Below are 16,787 nucleotides of genomic sequence, written 5' to 3'. Positions count from 1 at the left end.
TAATACTTAATAGGACCCATTTTGAAGAAGGGTAAGAAGGGTTGAGAAATTCATAGGCTCTCACCCTTCGGTCATTGTGCGGGCAGTAACTGAAACGGGTCGCGCAAGCGGTATCGAGCTTCTAGCACCATTAGCGGATAAGAATCTCAAGTCGAGGACTCATTCGGCCACGTGGTATAATATAAGACCAGATATCTAGATCCAGTCGGAGAATTCCAGTCAGGCATGGTCCCATCTCTTGGTCTGATAGATTATACCTGCAGGGATTCGATATCTCGAACGAGCGCATTCATGCGAGCGTGAAACACGCGTGTGGACGAAAGCACGTCCAGATCCAAGCATCCGTTGGGATTGTAAATCGAGGCGTTTCACTCCCCGAGCAAAGCAACCGGGCAAGAGCGTCGACGCGTTATGAGGACACCCTTCTCCTTAGTTCCGATACTTACGTATAATATAGTCAATTAAGTTGGTCAACTGAGGGTGGTTCTTATTTGAACTTCCATCTCGAAGCACCACGAAACTCCGATCCATTCGACTTATCACCGCTGCAACGAACATCCGCCGAGGCTCGGATGCCGGTCGGCACAATGGGAGGGGAGGAGATGGGGGATAAATTTATCATCCTAGGACGAGGCGCGTGTAGATCTGAGATAGGAGATAATCGTCCTGTGCAGCGCGCGGTGCGTGTTCCGGCCGGAAAGCTTGTATATACACAAACACATATATATGCCAAGCACTTCTCGATCTTGTGTAATTAATTTCAAGTGTCCATCGGGACAAATGGGCGGGCCCTATCTATATTGGATCAGCAAATATTCGAATTGATCGAATTAATTAACCTTGCATTTATTGGACAGATAGTAATCAGGCTTAATTCTATTTGGGCTTTCGATAGGCTCAAAAGCCGCGGCTGCCTCTCCGTTACTTCGAGACGATCGTGACGTCCGGTCAACCACAAAAGCGGATCGGTTCGCTTCACGGCGACGCAATTCCGCGGGGCGCGTGCGGAATCCGCGATATCCATATTTCGACGGTGTATAAACGAAGTAACGCGGTACGATCGTGACGAAGGGAGATGATACCACTTATCGGACTCGATGGCTACCGAGAGAGCGCTGCCGCAGAAGCACGCGCGTATCTCTTGCTCGGCACCATTGAAGGTGGAATGACGCAACGTCGTCGGTGAAGAGGGTCGTTAATTGCCGCCATTCCGAAGGTCTGTGTACGAATAAGCTGATCCGGCACATCTGCACAGTCGGTTGAGCCTCGGTGTTTAAGTAGTACGGTATCGAAGCGAGGGCCGGAACCGACTGTTTGCCTCGACTCGATATGGTAATGCGTTCGAGTCGCTCCTCGACTGGTAGACGTCAGTTTGATCGATACCCATCGATCGGTGTTAACTTAATAATGTGAATATTAGGCATCACGACGGACAACGGAGGCTGCAAGCGAACTGTTCGAATGTGCCGCAACTCACTTCAACTCCGATTGGCTTTTTCGGATACCGTTATCGTCCCTCCATCCACCTACGGAACAAACGTCTTCTCCCCACAGCTCGTACCTACACCACTTCGGCTTCCTGCAATAACCCGATATTGCTTCCGCCCAATCAGGAAATAATATATCACCGACAAGAGACTCGAGTACAATGGAACGTCGACGCTCATTCGTCGCTCGTCTTATATACTGCCCTCCACGAGGATGACCTCTCGCCGTTTTGCCTCCGGACATCATGCGCTGGTGTTGTCGTCAAACACTGGATTGAGCGATTTCTTTCGGTTAGCCTGAAAACTCCCAGCGAAATCAGGACTATTTGGAAGACTCCATAAACAGATGGAATTGATCTTTGAAGAAATACTTGAACGAACAGCATTCGCGGTATCCAACCTCATCCGTTCCGAACGATCGAGACTTCCGATCGTCCAAACCCCGAAACCAGTTATAATCTTCAAACGCGTTCAAGGTGAACTTTCCTTCGGGGCCATCGGGGCATTTTTCCAACCGGGAAGTTGAACGCTGGTCCCGGTTCGAATCCTTTAACCTGCACGTAGCGCGAGTACATGCATATGTATGGGTGTATAATCAAGTGTCTCCACGGAGGACTGCAGCAGACATTCTGGCGCAGAGCCCGGGCACGGGACAATGAACATGCGAAAACAAACACGAGTCAGGCTCGGGTATCACAGGGGAAATGGACAGAGAAAGAAATAGATAGCGAGAGGGAGAGAGAAAGAGAGAGAGAGAGAGAAATGAAGAAGAAGAAAAAAACCGCAGTAAGCTCTGCGGCGGAGGTATTATACATAGGATATATGACCGTTGAAAGCCGTCCGCCAGGCTTTTGTCCGTTCGGTTCGCACTGAAAAATTCCGCTCTGACGGTTCTACATAACTGATCCAAGTATGGTGATGGAGAGAGAACCGTAGGTCTCTGTGTAATCGGTTCGAGTATCGAAACGCGACGAGATCGATCGTTGATTATGAAGTGTGACACCACTGACGGTGAGAAGCTTGATCGATCACTTGGGTGTTTAGAGTGTTTCTTCGTCACGTTGTCATTGATAAGAGGCGTACTTGCTAATATGCCATCGAAACAGGACCCGTGACGAATCGTTCCGAGTTCAAAGTCCACCGCAATTATGGCGAGTGTACGACTGCGGTGTAACCGAAACTTGTGAGCTCAGTTCGTACTGTCCTGCGAAGAGAAATTGAAGACGAGACTGTTGAACCCTTCCGTCTCGGATCTCGTGGGAACGGAACTCCATAATAGGACAATGAAAGTTCGAAGGAATTTGTCCAGCGATACGAAGTTTGCCACCGTACGTTATACGTACCGGGTCTCTTTCTCTCCTGACGAATGTTTGTCGACCAGCGCTGTGATCGAGCCGTACCGTTTTCTTCTAAGAAAAGTTGCGGAATAGCGCTATGGCCGCGGTCCAAGGGTCGGAAAAGTTGGACAGCTGGAAGTAACGCTCTATTATACACTGTCGGAAAAACGTCCGGACGGAACTTTACTCTCGTACTGTTATAAACATAACACCGGACATTTTTGTGTCGACAGGTGTGACCAATCATTAGGACCAGTTCTCATCCCGCAAGTCAAATCTAGATGAATTATGAAATATCGAATTGCGAAGATAACGAGTTCGGTGTTGATGGTCACGTAGCTGAATCGCTGAACGTCTAAGAAACTGTATCGTCAGTCTTTGAACCCCAGCTGTGCAACTTTGAGAACATGCGATTTTGTTTCTTCTCATTGTCAGTGCACAGTTGGACATATACCTGCAGGGTTATGCAGGAATGCTGAGTGATCTCAGCTTTGGTAGATCTCGTGCACGATCAACAGATGCAAGAGTCAACAGCACGTGCAAATTTCAAGGATCTCGTGCTCCGAGAAACATCCGAGTCTGAGATCTCAGCCGTGACAAATGTCACCGTCTTGTTGGGCAGCTATGATCAAGTATATCCAGTGAGATGACACGAAGCAGGTTATTCTTGATGACCTTACGCTGCAAGTCTGCCGGATCAAATTCGCATACCGATCACTATCCGATTCTGCGAGTGTGTCGAGAGAACACTGGGGATATGTGACCACATCAAAGGGTACTAATTGGCCCGCCCTTTATACCTAGTAATCCAGCCACCGACTAACTACTTTCCCAGAATTCATCAGCTTTTCATCTTTCGCTAAGAATCAGCTCACCCAGGGTGCAGGATTTAAGCGTCCGGTAATCGGCGCCGTGTGTTTGGATTACCCAGGAGCATGCATAATGCGAGATCGAGTGCCGATCCAGCGCAGAAGCAGCGTGCAGGTCACTAATTAGGAGGATTTACGATTCGGTGTACAAGAGAACGTGTTTGGAGCAGGAATGGTGTCTGGAGGAGCAGCGGATAACCGGAATCAGGTGAAACTCGGCACGGTGTTTGTCCTGTGGGAAGCCGGACGACGTGACGTTCGACATACAGGGAAGTCGAATACGGTAAACTTTTCTCAGCAGACGTGGGTTCGGGAAACAATGGAGTCTTGTGTTGTGGAAAGGCTTGCTCGTGTGCCTGGTGCCCCGAGCAAATATCCCCTCATTCCTGCGTCCCGAGCCTTGGCAAAGACCCGGACCTGAGCCCGCAGTCCTGGTTCAAAGTGCGTACAACTAACCACGACCCACCATGACCCAGGGGTCCGCCCCTGACCCTCTGGCTCTTTTGACGCGCGCCGACCGTTCGCCATGGGGCTTTTAAAGCGCCGTCCGAGTTTCCGTCATACTTGTTCTCTTCGCGTAGGGCATAACGATAGTCACCGTTGTTAACGAACCCGCTCGCCAGGCATGATGTCGGTTGTCACAAACACACCGTGGACCGTATTTCGATCGTTTCCTTGGCGCCCACGACAAGATTCGACGAACAGCGCAAGCCTAAATGAAACCAATGACACAGTTTTCGACCGAATATAAGAGGATGAGGAGTAACGGAAGCCCGCGGGAGATCATGGAACCCTGAAGTGACTTATGGCGGCTTTTGGTCACATTACTCCAGCCTCCAACCTCCGTGCAGGTTATTGCAGAAGACCTATTTACAATTGTCTTGTAGAGCTTGGTCCCGCGTCGAATGCAAGTCCAAATAAAGCCGTCGTTAAATCGCTGAACGTTCAGGCGGCACAGTGTGTTTCTACACGAGGTAGACTCGTGTCGTTTAATAGTAACTACGCGTAGGTACAGCGGCGTTGGGATCTCAAGAGAAAAAGCCCGTCGGTTGTCACGGCGATAAATCATAACCCAATATACCAGGACGGACCAGCCGTCGTTCACGTTTCAATAGAAATCGGCTGCTACACCGCAAAAAACGTCCAAACCACCTAGCTGCTTCCTTTATTTCGAACTCGGGGTCGCCTTGACGCGCGATCAAAGATAGGAATTACCAGTCGCGAAAGTAACGTTGAGGGTGCAGAATTTTCAACAGATTGGAAATAACAGGGAGAAGCTCGCTGGGTTGATGATCTATCTGTTAAATGGGTGCTCCTTGGTCTCCTCTTCTATCATCTTCTCACGCTCCGTGATAATGGACGATCAGGTTTGAAAGGACAAGGCGGTAAGTCGTTCCGAAAGACCCCTGAACTCGAGGGTCGATATTGTTCCTAATCAGGATTCAAATGGGCAGACGCGTAGACGGTAAAAAAAAGTTATCAATTTCTGAGGAACGTTGTACGCTTAAGAGTATCGAGATGCCCGAGCGTAATTATCCCTCCACAACCAAGCCGAACCACTCGGAGAGAAAGAACGAAACTTTCCTCAAGCCTGCTTCCGAATGATTAAACGATGATCGAGGACTACTCCAAACATTGAGCGACACTTTTGTATCGACAAATTCTCCGACCTTGTATTACATACTATTATTCAATAGAACACCGCTCGAGAAGGAGAGTGATGAGGATTAAAGTCAGGAATTCAATTGTATCTGGGCATCGCGATTGCCGGCCAACAGACCACCTCCTTTCAATCCGGGATCAAGTCGATAGATAGACCGTTTGACCGGGACTGTAGGCGTACCTGCCTAGCCATTCAGGATGAAGGGTACCTCGTCGATACAACGTTGGACCGTTCGGTGGATCGGTAGACCTTCGATATTGTACAACAAAAACGCGTAGCGAGCTATTAGCGAGGAAACTTGAGCTGGTTTGATTGATAGATCGTTTATCCCAAACAAAGACGCTGCACGCCCGAAGCCTATCTATCATTAAACTTTTATTCAATCTTATTAATTAGCGAAGCCTGTTATACGGGTGCGCTGATAGAACCTTGTAGAAGCATGATTACCATTCGCTCTACCCGCAGTGCACTTGCCAAGATGTGTTAAGCCTCGGAGAAGAAACGTCTCGCACGAATTCAGAGAAGCATCTGATAGCCGATCTGATGGAAATATCCTCACAAATTTCACTCGAGACTCACCGGTAAGGATGCACTTTGGAACTTGGTGATTCCACGCGTCGTCGAGGCATGTCAGGACCCTGTGTCCAACGAGTTTGTGGCCTGGCTCGCAGGAATAGATCGTCTGCAGGGATCCCGAATCAAGGACACGCTCCGTCACGGAACCCCATTTCGGAGGTTCCACCGATGGACATCCTCCGAGAACCCCTTGAAATAACAGAAACGAAGACATAAATGCATCGTGAAAAAACCGTGAAACATCACGAGCCACAAATGAAGATAAAATGTTTTTCTCAATTAGGATTAAGTCTTAGTGAAGTCATTTCAGAAGCATTTTGTTCTTGTTCAATGTCGATTCACCCCTTCAACCACTGATTGTTGAACAACCTTCGGGACCGCGAATTTGCAAAGTTATACAAAATTTCGGGACAGATGTGAGCAGACTTTCGGAAGCAGAGAAGCCAGCTGATCCGACCGAAGGGGATCAACTTGTGCGTAGGTATTAGTGGAGGAAATTGGAAGAAGTACGGAATGGTAAATTGGGAATTTCTACGGGTTGGCGGGTTGGAATCGATGAAATTACCTCATCAGCCGCCGTAGGCCGAGCTTAAGCACTTCACCTCGGTCACCCAACGAAGTCACGAACCCTGACCAAACACGTCCGATGCGAAATTAGTAACGCCTCTGCCTAAACATTGGTTGGACATGGCTTTCAATCTCGGCACGGCGCATCTGCTGATCATAATTCTATTTTCTATTCATTTCTGGTCCCATTTTTTCCACGACGAGAGCGTTGCTGATAACGATATTTTTTCTTCTTATTTTCTAATTAGCCAAGATACATAAGTGTAGGTAATCTCAAAGCCAGCAGACAAAGGAATCAGGATGTTCCTCTCGTTACGAATCTCATCTCTACTTTCAGCCCACCCCTAGATATCGATTAAATTGTGCCGCATGTTTCTCCCTCTACAACAATTAACGAAGAATGAATTAAATGACACCAAATGACTCATACGAAATTTAACGACAATTAAGTATGGCCTATTTTCGAAAGAATACTTGGTATTTTTTTTATTCCCTGTTTATTCGCCCTCCGTTTTTGTATCAAAGGACCTCGATTTGAAGAAATTAATTTTCAAATTATTTAAAATCGGAAGAGAAAAAGACGAGTCACGAATTTGATCTTACATACATATCAAATGAAAAAATGCATCAATATCAGTTCTATTCTATCGATGTTATTGTAAATGACGATTCGAGCTTTCGCCTTTGGTTCAAATAAGGAAAATCCCCCATTAGTTTCCCTTCTTTCAGTTCATAGGAATCCGTTATTTGGCAGCGAGGTTCCTTAATCGATTGCTGAGGGGTGTATCGACGTGGGCGACGCATCAAGCCTCAGCGGGTGGGAAGAACATCGTCGCCGGTTAGCAACATCTCAATTTTGTTAAAACCATGCACGCGCGCAATCTTGCGGTATGTTATTATCTGCACGATGTGTTCTCGTATAAAGATTTCATACTCGCGATGTGCGGACGTAACAAACACGTAGGAGAAGGCCGAGGGCGGAGACAAAAACGCCGTATTTCTTCGCCAGCATTTTATTACGTCGGTAGGAAACTCCCAGAAACCATGGCGTAGCCTTAGCCATCTGAACCGTGGTTAGTTGCCCCTGATAAAATCTCGAGCCAAGCCTTATTCGTAAGAGCCGAACGATACTCGGTGTCGCCGGTTGTTTTATTTATTTATTTTTTTATTTTTTATTTCTTTTTTTAACGAGAAAGAACAAAATCAAGGTAAGTAAATGAAAGAGAAACGAAAGTTATTCTGCGGTAACGTAACGATATATTTTTCTACAAACATCTCTTTGAAGTATATTTCTGTGAAACGTCCTTTGAACGACGCATCATTCGCTATGAACTGAAAGGATTGCCAAAAATAAACTTTTTATAAACTTCTCTCAAACATATTTTGCAGTAAAGGCTTGAAATAATCTGATTCAAAGTATAATACGTGACAATCTTTTACTCGTAGGATCTAATTTAATAAAATCGTATTGCCCCTTCAAATATAAAAATGACGTCATCATTTTCGGCGGTGATTCAACATTGTAAAGGTTCTTAATTAACTGCGGTCACGTTTACATCGGAATATGTTTTCCACCCGTGATTACATAACCAGCTGTGAAGCGAGTAATTATTCGGTTTCGAACCGATAATTCCTTGAACCAAAATTATATATGTATATATTACCTTTTTTTACTTCTTCCTTTTATACATATATATGAGAACAAGTGATTATAAATTTAATTGATTCGGCCGATGGAGCGAAACTTTATTCGGTTAAAAAAGAAGCTTTCGTTTTTTGTTGTCTAAAAAAGACTAGAGTCATGCAATTTTTCTTCAATCAATTAACTCGCGCCATTATTTCTATCAAACATATGAACGTTTGAACCTGAGTATTGATCGGTTGAATCAAATTAACGCGAGTCGACTCGTTGTTAACGATGTAATTTCAGTTTGGTGTTGTACAATTCCTTTGGCTGTGGCACAAGCTCGTTGACAGGGTTCAGAATCCCCCGGAGCCTCGAGGGCAGAGGGAAAAGCAGCCATTATCCGTGTGTAAACAATTGTGTGCGTGTGAGTGTGTCTGTATCGTAGACACATTGTGCAGGGGCGTTTTTCCTTCCGCAGTTGAATTCACAAGCATGCGAGAAGAGAGGAACTCGGAAGGAATTACCTGACGTTTGTTAAGTAAAACTCTGCATGCAATCACCCACGCAAATCGATGCTAATATTTCATACAAATTAATTAGAATCTTGACTGATTGTCTGAAGATTTTGCGACGTAACCCTGAGAGATTTTAACGAGCAGGAAAAATCAACTCATCTGAAAGGATATTTCCTGAAACTTTTCTCCGCTGTTTACCTTTTATATTTGCCGAAATAACAACTTTTAACATCAATTAGAATTTCTATGTTGTAAGAAAAGAAACGAAACGAAAACAGCCGGTTGAAATTCATATCAATGTTTTATTCCGACAAAGTGCACGAATCAAACCTTAATTAGGAAGATGCGCGACGTTTAAAATCAAGATCAACAAAACTTTGATCTGTTCTCGAGATATCGTAAAATACAGAAAATAAACTCGAATGTACCACATTATAAAAAGGAAATTCTTGAACATGCACTTGTTTGATTGAAAATGACGGCACAGTTTCAATTAAGTGTGTTTTAACGAGATAAATATTTATTTGTATGGATGTAATGAAAGACTGTTTGGTTGGATTGAAAAAATTAAATTGCTTTAACGAAATTAATTTATTTCGGGCTCCCGATGAAATGTTTAGCCGATTTTACCTTATTTTTCCTTGCATACGTTAAGCTCGCAGATAATTAACTCAGCTCAAATAAATACCGATTGCTTCAATTAATTCTTCTTCTTTTCGTTCGAACAAATTTACGATTTTCACCTTGTAAAATATTTTTGCGGTTATATCGCAATTAACTTATTTCCGTAAAGAAAGAGAAGTTTCTTAATTCAACTAAATAATTCTTCATTACGTAGTTAGGTACAAGAAAGGACTTGCTTATGTGAAAGTGCAAGATATCACGGCACCAAGTAAATGTAAATTATTTATTACTCGTTCGAATCTGGAGAATTTTTTTCTCAGTGCACTGAACATGGTTAGAGATTCAATTTCCTAGACCTCAGTAATCGTCGAGTTATATCGAAAGCTTCAATTTCAGAGGTGATTGTCTCGTACAACTTTCCCTTTTTTGCTCTGAATGTACAGAAGCGATAAGGTGAGTACAAACGAACGGACAAAAAAAAAACAACAACACTAAATTATGGGGCAAGGCTGAAGTTCCGAATTTAAAAAGAATTATCATAATTCCGAACGTAAAAATATCGAAAATCCAAAACAACGAAAGATCAAAGTGGTGAAATTTCACAGAGCCATAAATTCACGGAATTGAAAATCTTCAGATTTAAAAATTTTACTCATTCCCGCAATTTTGGAACTATGACTTTTCGGAGTTGTGCCGTCTCAGCATTTTGTTCTTTCGGAATTTTAAGCGTCACGTTTCGGACCACCGAAAACTTTGATCTTTCGACAAGATTTGATTTCTTCAAGCTTTGCGATGAGAAAATTCGGAATTTAGGTATTTCGGAACTTTTCAAATTCATAATTTCAACCCCGCCCCCTGAACGATTATGTCAAGATTTGAAAAGCGATATTCAGGTTAATGGAGTTGAAATTATACCAAGCATCTCTTCTCACGACGGTAAAAATAGACTAAAACCGCAAATTCAGTTTTCGGGTCAGATGCACGGTTCGCTTCTCCCCAAGATGAGGGATATTAATGCGTCGTTTAGGGCGGTCTAATCGCGCGCGAGAAATTCGTCTGACACAAGGAGACAGGATATGGGCAGCTCTAAACGAATCGGCTGGCTTTCAGAGCCGTTACACGATAGGTTTACATACCCAGGCTTAATTTGGAAAACATGATTAATTGCCGCAAGTTTTTACCGTGCGAGCTGGTTAATGAGCCGCAGTTACGCAATTCAACTATCGGAATCTGTTGCGGGTATTCGTATTGCCCTCCAGCCGCAGCAGCAGCTTCAACCGAGAGTTTGCGGCTTCGGAATTTCCGCAAATCCTGCAAAAGCAGCAGCTGATGCGCCCGGATCGGGATGACGAAATCCTACAAATTCCCGCATCGCTCCGCTGGACCAGTTACAAACGGATATTCAACATTGTCACCGCCTGCGAATCGTCGTCTCGCTTGTACGCCGAATGATTCCGGCTCAGTGCGCCGAAAATTAATTAATCCGAAATGTAACGCACGTCCACTAATTCGATCGTTGATCTGCTTATGTGTATTATTTTACCACTTTTTATCACTGTCTACCACGGTGGTAGAAATCGTCCATCGTTTTTTAGCTCGATTAGCTGCCGCGAGTAATGCAATTAATGAATCTGAACAGATTCGAAAAACACGAGCTGATACATCGACAACGATTTGAGACGAGAACGTTCTAACCGATTAAGCTGTGGCAATTTCTATCCAAATCTAATCTATTTCGAAGAATTATTTTCCCTGATATCTTACGTCACGATGAAGCCATTAAGAGCAAACGTACCTAATCGTTGGTGAACGTCAGCGTAGTAAGTAAAACGAGTCGAAGAACATCAGAATTGGATGAAGACACCAGAGTTTAATCGTTTTGAATGTTCTGGTTATAAAACCGTCTCTTAAATTGTTGATATTCTAGCTGTTTCAAACGGTTTACCTCCAACTTCTGATTCAGATCCGATCGATTGATCTTTAAATCGAAGTGATCAAAACCTGCACGTGGTTTCAAACCATCAACGCGAAGTGATTGAGGATTTTCAGGACCTGTACAACAATTCTTTTCTCTTACTCGTCTCGATGACTAGTAAAGATCGTTCCTTGATTGCCTGCACCGAGTCCTTCCGAAGTTTCCCACTTTTCGAGTAAAACACCACTCGGCGGATGCCCATTTAAAAAGTAAAGAGGTCGGCATAACCAGCGCCAAGAAGGGCGGACGCTCGTTCGACCGTGGATAAGATCGTTCCTGACTAATATCTCAATTTCGACGGATATGAGATTTGAGGGGACCAGTGCCACTGTCAATATTTGATCACGACTCGAAACCTGCGCCATTACTGTACCATTCGAAAGGATATAACAGGTGTAACGCACCTATGTAGGTATCGTTGTGTCGTACGACGCTTTTGAAGTCGAGGATACCTTGGAAGATTGAATCGGGGCGGGGTTGAAGTTCCGAATTTGGAAAGTGCCAAACGTGCATAATTTTGAATTATTTGATGGTGAAACTTGAAGTGGAGATATCAAACTTTGAAGAAACAACGAAGCTTCGAATGGTCGGAAACCTGACGGCTCAAAGTCCCGATAGAGAAAAGCGAAAACAAAGAAAGATAAAAGTGATAAAATTTCACCGAGTCAGAAACTTACGGAAACGAATATTTTCGATTATTCGGAATTTAGGTGTTTCTGATTTTTTAATTTTCTCATTTTCGCTTAGATCTTTCGTCGAAGTTTGATTTCTTTAAGCTTCGCCACCAAAAAATTCGAAATTTGGGACTTTCGAAATTTTTCAAATTCGGAAGTTCACTCCCATCCCACTGAATCCCTCCCTCAATTTTTTGACGATCCGAAAGATTCAAACCGACTTTTTTAAAACCTGTCTGATCCACTCGTTCTTCGACTTACTTTCTCGAGAAAGAATAGTAACGGATACTAGACTTTCCGGCAACAGCTAGAAAACTAATTTTCATTTTCTACCTGGAACTGTATTTTTTGATTGTGGTAAAAAATGAAAATAGTTCAAAGGACTGAGCGGTAACCGGAACTAACAAATTTCTTTCAGTGTGAGGACTATAACGCTTCCTCCGAAGTCGAAAGAAGGGCGTCCAATTCGGGCGTTTCGCGTTTCGGGTTTACGATATTATACTTCGAAGGAAGTTGAACACGTGCCAGAAAGAGGCGTGCATTCGTGGACAGGATATCGTGGGATTTGAGCCACGTGTGGCTTGCGGGAGGGAAAAGTAAGGATGAAAAAGAGGGTCAAAGCGCGCGTCGCTTGCCTCGAAGATGAGATTTCGACCACATCCTGAAACGAAGAGCGCGGTCTCTCGTAATTTCTGCACCTAAGAATCGAGCTGGAGAGGAATTATTCGGATGCTGCTCGCTGAGAACGAACCTCCGAATCAACTTTGCGCTTTGCTTTCAACAGATATTTCTATTCGGAATAACCGGAAGGACTCGGTAAACAGGAAGAAGAAGAAGAAGAAGAAAGAGAAGCAGGTTCAGGATAGGAACATGGAGCTGAGCAGGTTTCCGTCCAGTCTACAGAAACTTCACGAAGATTCTAATCTTCGAATTTACGGCGAATTTGTTGTCGGGAACTTTGAATCGCGGCGAGTGAAATTCGGGATAAGTTTTAAATTCGTATGGTATCCAAAATTCCTGTGAAAAAAAACAAAACAAGAAAGAAAAAAAAAACAACATGTAATATGAAACGATAAGGGCAATCAGCAGAATTAATTACCGGTTTCAAATTTTAATCGAATTGGACCGCTCTGATGCAATATAATTTGGTCCCGTTCGAAAGGTTTGATGGTATAATTTGATATTAACGATCAAATTGAATATTGATTAATTCCGCCGGCCATTTGATGAGAAAATATCCGTAACAAAAATCCGATATAATAAGAAGAGAACGGAAATTAATTCGAGTTTAAATTGTTTGTTTGGGATAATATAATACAAGAATATCCGTTTAGCTCTTTGAGGCAATATTTTCATAAGCTTAAGGTTGAAAGCAGCCTAAGGTTTTACATTGTTTTATTTACGATTTTTCTTTTTCCGTTTATCTCGCTAAAAATTTCTTCAATATCGATTCCAAGCAGGGCGCGAATCTCGACTGCAAGATGAGTAAGAAAAAGGAAAAACAAAGGAAGGAAAAGGGAGCTGTTCGGGATAATTTCATCCAAATCTTCAATCTCCTCGTTGACATCACAGAGCATCGTTTTACAGACCGTAAAGCGTAACTTAAGACCGGCGCGGATTACCTGCGGAAATCCTTGCCGAGTAAATCCGAAGCCAAATATGGCATCACCGCGGCTGGAATCTGCTTCGATAAAAAAGCTTAGATAACAGCTGCCATCGTTCGTCAAGGAGTGGAATATTTTTTAGTGACGGATGCATTCCGTGGAAGACCCTGAAATTTAAACGTCTAATCGGAAAGGATATTAACTATTCATTCCTTACGTCTCTCGCAAGCCGCGTGGGATTTGGCTATTTTTATGAGTATCGTAATAGCTTAGAAACGTAACTGTACATGGGCGAAATAAACATACATTTTTTTTTTTTTTTTGTTTTACGTTCTTTGTCGTGAAGTTTAATATCGGATCATATTACTTGGCTCGAATTTTTAAATTATTCATTCAAACCCGTTGTATCAGTCAATATTTAACTTCTACATCGGTCGCAATTTGTTTGCCTTCAGCTTTCACGTAAAATTTGTAACTTTATCGCGAATTGAAGAATTATTCTGTGATCGAGAATTTTTGAAAATTATATCGGAATTCCTGTACTTTTCAATTTCGTTTGGGTAACAGAGGATAAACGGCTTTTCCTGTTTCTCGATGCTTGAAACTAATACGAGTTATTGAATTAGACTTAAATTCGGTTCACCTTAGAATGATGATATTCCTATTGCCATGCGGTATAAAAACAACATTGATTCCAACACAGGAAACGGAGTGTCATTGAACTGACGAAAACCTCGTTGATCTTCGTGATTTCAGAGGCGAAATGTGGGAGTCGCGGTATAGATATGCATACTTGGATCTTACAGGTCTAAGAAAGTGTGTGCGGAAACTGGTGTTGAACATACGCAAAAGCGTTAGCGAGCACGTGTACTTTACGAATCTTCGTAGGAAGTTGAACAGCGTCGAATTGAATTGCTAATTCAAATCCATTCAGTTTTATATCCTGTATAGACTCCCACGATTCTAATGATTTCATCTTTCGAAAATAACACTAGTCAAAGAGCTGCAAAATTTCCTACGCCGGAAATTTACGACATTTATTACGATTATAAATTATTTTGTCGACTCGTTTTGCGGATATTATACATACGATTAGTGGAAATATCCACGGTGATAAAACACGGAGAATCTCGAAATGTCGGTTAGGTAAAAATTCAACCATGTTAATCGAGTAAATTATCCGAATACTTATTTTCCAATGTATTTAAATAAAGCTGTATAGTCATTGTTAAATATTTCGTCAAGTTAGAAATGTATATTGTTTGAAAAACGGGTTTTTACTCGTCTTTGCAGAAGCATGATCGAGTGTACAGTCTGAATAAAAAAGAGTAAAAAGATAGACGTAAAAAAACCGTGACTAACCCCAAATAAGTCGAATTCTATCGAAGCAACAACTGCTTATCCAAAAGTAATATCACATCCCCAGAACTAGTCGCCGAGCTTCAAAAAATTTTCAAAAATATTCAGCTTCAGATTCGACCGATTGAAATCCAGCAACGAATCCTGCGATTATCGGCATCGTTATGCTGTAAGAATCTATCGCGATACAGCCGAGTATCTCACGGCTTCGTGATCATTCGGCTAGCAAGAAAATACACGAGCGAGCTGCTCGTATCACTAAATCAGATGTTAAATCTGCGACTCAAATTACAGAGCTGTTCGCGAGGCGATAGGTGACCCCATGCACTGCGGTATGAGTAATAGAGCTGCTTCCGAAACATAGCCGGAGGGTGTGATGATACTGAGGAATCTTGTTGTGTAAGAGGCTGCTGAAACCATTGACACCAGCGACGTGAACAGTCGCGAGGAATGCCGAGACCGCATCTGCGAACTTGGCGCGGCATTCCACAAACCCAAAGGAAAAGACATTCCAACGCGACAACTAATCGTCTCCTTTGGTGGATTCGGATTTCTTCGCTGTAAAGAGACTTGCCTCTAGGTATTATCGAAAGGAAAAAAAACGGAACCCTTACAGGAACACTTTCTTGTCCGTCCGTCAGTCAAGACCCTTTATCTCAAGAACGGGTCGAGGTGTCAAGTTGACATTAACGTCAAACATCAAGGTCCGCGGTCCCTTGGAGGTGTAAAAAATCCAAGCTACCAGGTCAACCCAATCAAAAGATACGGCCATTTATGTCTAGTATTTTGATCAAATAAAAATCCAGAGGGCACTTTCGGTTTACCTGGAATCGTGAAATTTGGAGAGAGGCTAGGTCTCGTAGCACAATTCAAAGAAAAAGTCCGAAGATAGTTAATTGTCGATGTATGTCGCATGACTTCCTTGGCGCGAGACTCTACTTAGTCTTTTGACGAGCAATTTCTGGCTCAAGCAATTCGTCGGAGTTTTTTTTTATTATTTTTGGTTCATTCGAGTAACTTCATGCGACTTCTACTCGTTCATGATCACTTTTTCTCGATGTTACGGAGTGTCCAATCATCGTGTGACAAGAATTTCGCTCATCCAGTACTCTCCAGTGTAACGTAAGAAAGTGAGAGAGAGAAATAGATTGAGAAAGAATTCACAGACTGCCATCAATCCGTACCAAATTCATCGAGGTTGCGTATAAGGTTGGTTTATTCTAGTGATAAATTGAGGAATGTTTCCTTCAGGGTTGAACTACCGTCAGCTTATATCTCTAGCAATTGACGAGTCGATAGCTTGAGTGAGACATTTGGAGCAGCAATGAACGATATAACGTATGACATTTGAAACAAGTTGCGTGTAACGTGTAATTGCTCTTGCCGTCAGAATGGGGTCGCGCGTAAAGCTCGGAGTGTGGGATCATTAAGGGCAATAAGAAAGCGGTAAATCATAGTTGAAATAAAAGATCCCTACTTTATCGGTGAGTTAACCTTTAGACACTGTGGTCTGCACTCTGTCCTGACACCAATATTCATCCGCGACAAATTATTCCAGACGTAAGTGCGGACAACGGTGAATTGGAATTTGGTTAGTTGCGATCGGATAGATTTTCTGACCTCGTTTGATTCGTCGAATCAACGCAGGAATATGGGAATCATTTACATCTTGCTCCTCGCTTACGGTTCCATCTCAACACCAACCGCTTGTGCGTACGTACATTTAACGACCGTAACAATTTAGGAAGTTCTTTTCGTATCGGGTCAAAGTACGCGTTATAGACATGCGCAAATGAATCGCCGCACTCGTAATTAAAGTATACCGGTTGATCGAGTTCGACAGTTGGCAGTGTGAATTATGGCAACGGGGAATTCCTCGACAATTTGTTTTATCGCCTTCCGTACAAACA

At 43.1% G+C, this 16,787-nt stretch overlaps 1 protein-coding gene across 1 annotated transcript in view; it reads right to left on the bottom strand.

The window, feature by feature from the left end:
• Positions 1-16,787, bottom strand: part of LOC124176861 (fibrillin-1-like) — a 62,567-nt gene that overhangs the window by 32,137 nt on the left and 13,643 nt on the right. The window contains exon 2 of the mRNA XM_046558658.1: positions 5,936-6,121. Within this exon, the coding sequence (XP_046414614.1) occupies positions 5,936-6,121 (186 nt within the window). The remainder of the gene's footprint in view (positions 1-5,935; positions 6,122-16,787) is intronic.

This window comes from Neodiprion fabricii, chromosome 2, assembly GCF_021155785.1.
Source record: "Neodiprion fabricii isolate iyNeoFabr1 chromosome 2, iyNeoFabr1.1, whole genome shotgun sequence".
NCBI classification, from domain to species: Eukaryota; Metazoa; Arthropoda; class Insecta; order Hymenoptera; family Diprionidae; genus Neodiprion; species Neodiprion fabricii.
The sequence above is the reverse complement of the archived record's forward strand: the minus strand, read 5'-3'. Positions and strand labels throughout refer to the sequence as shown.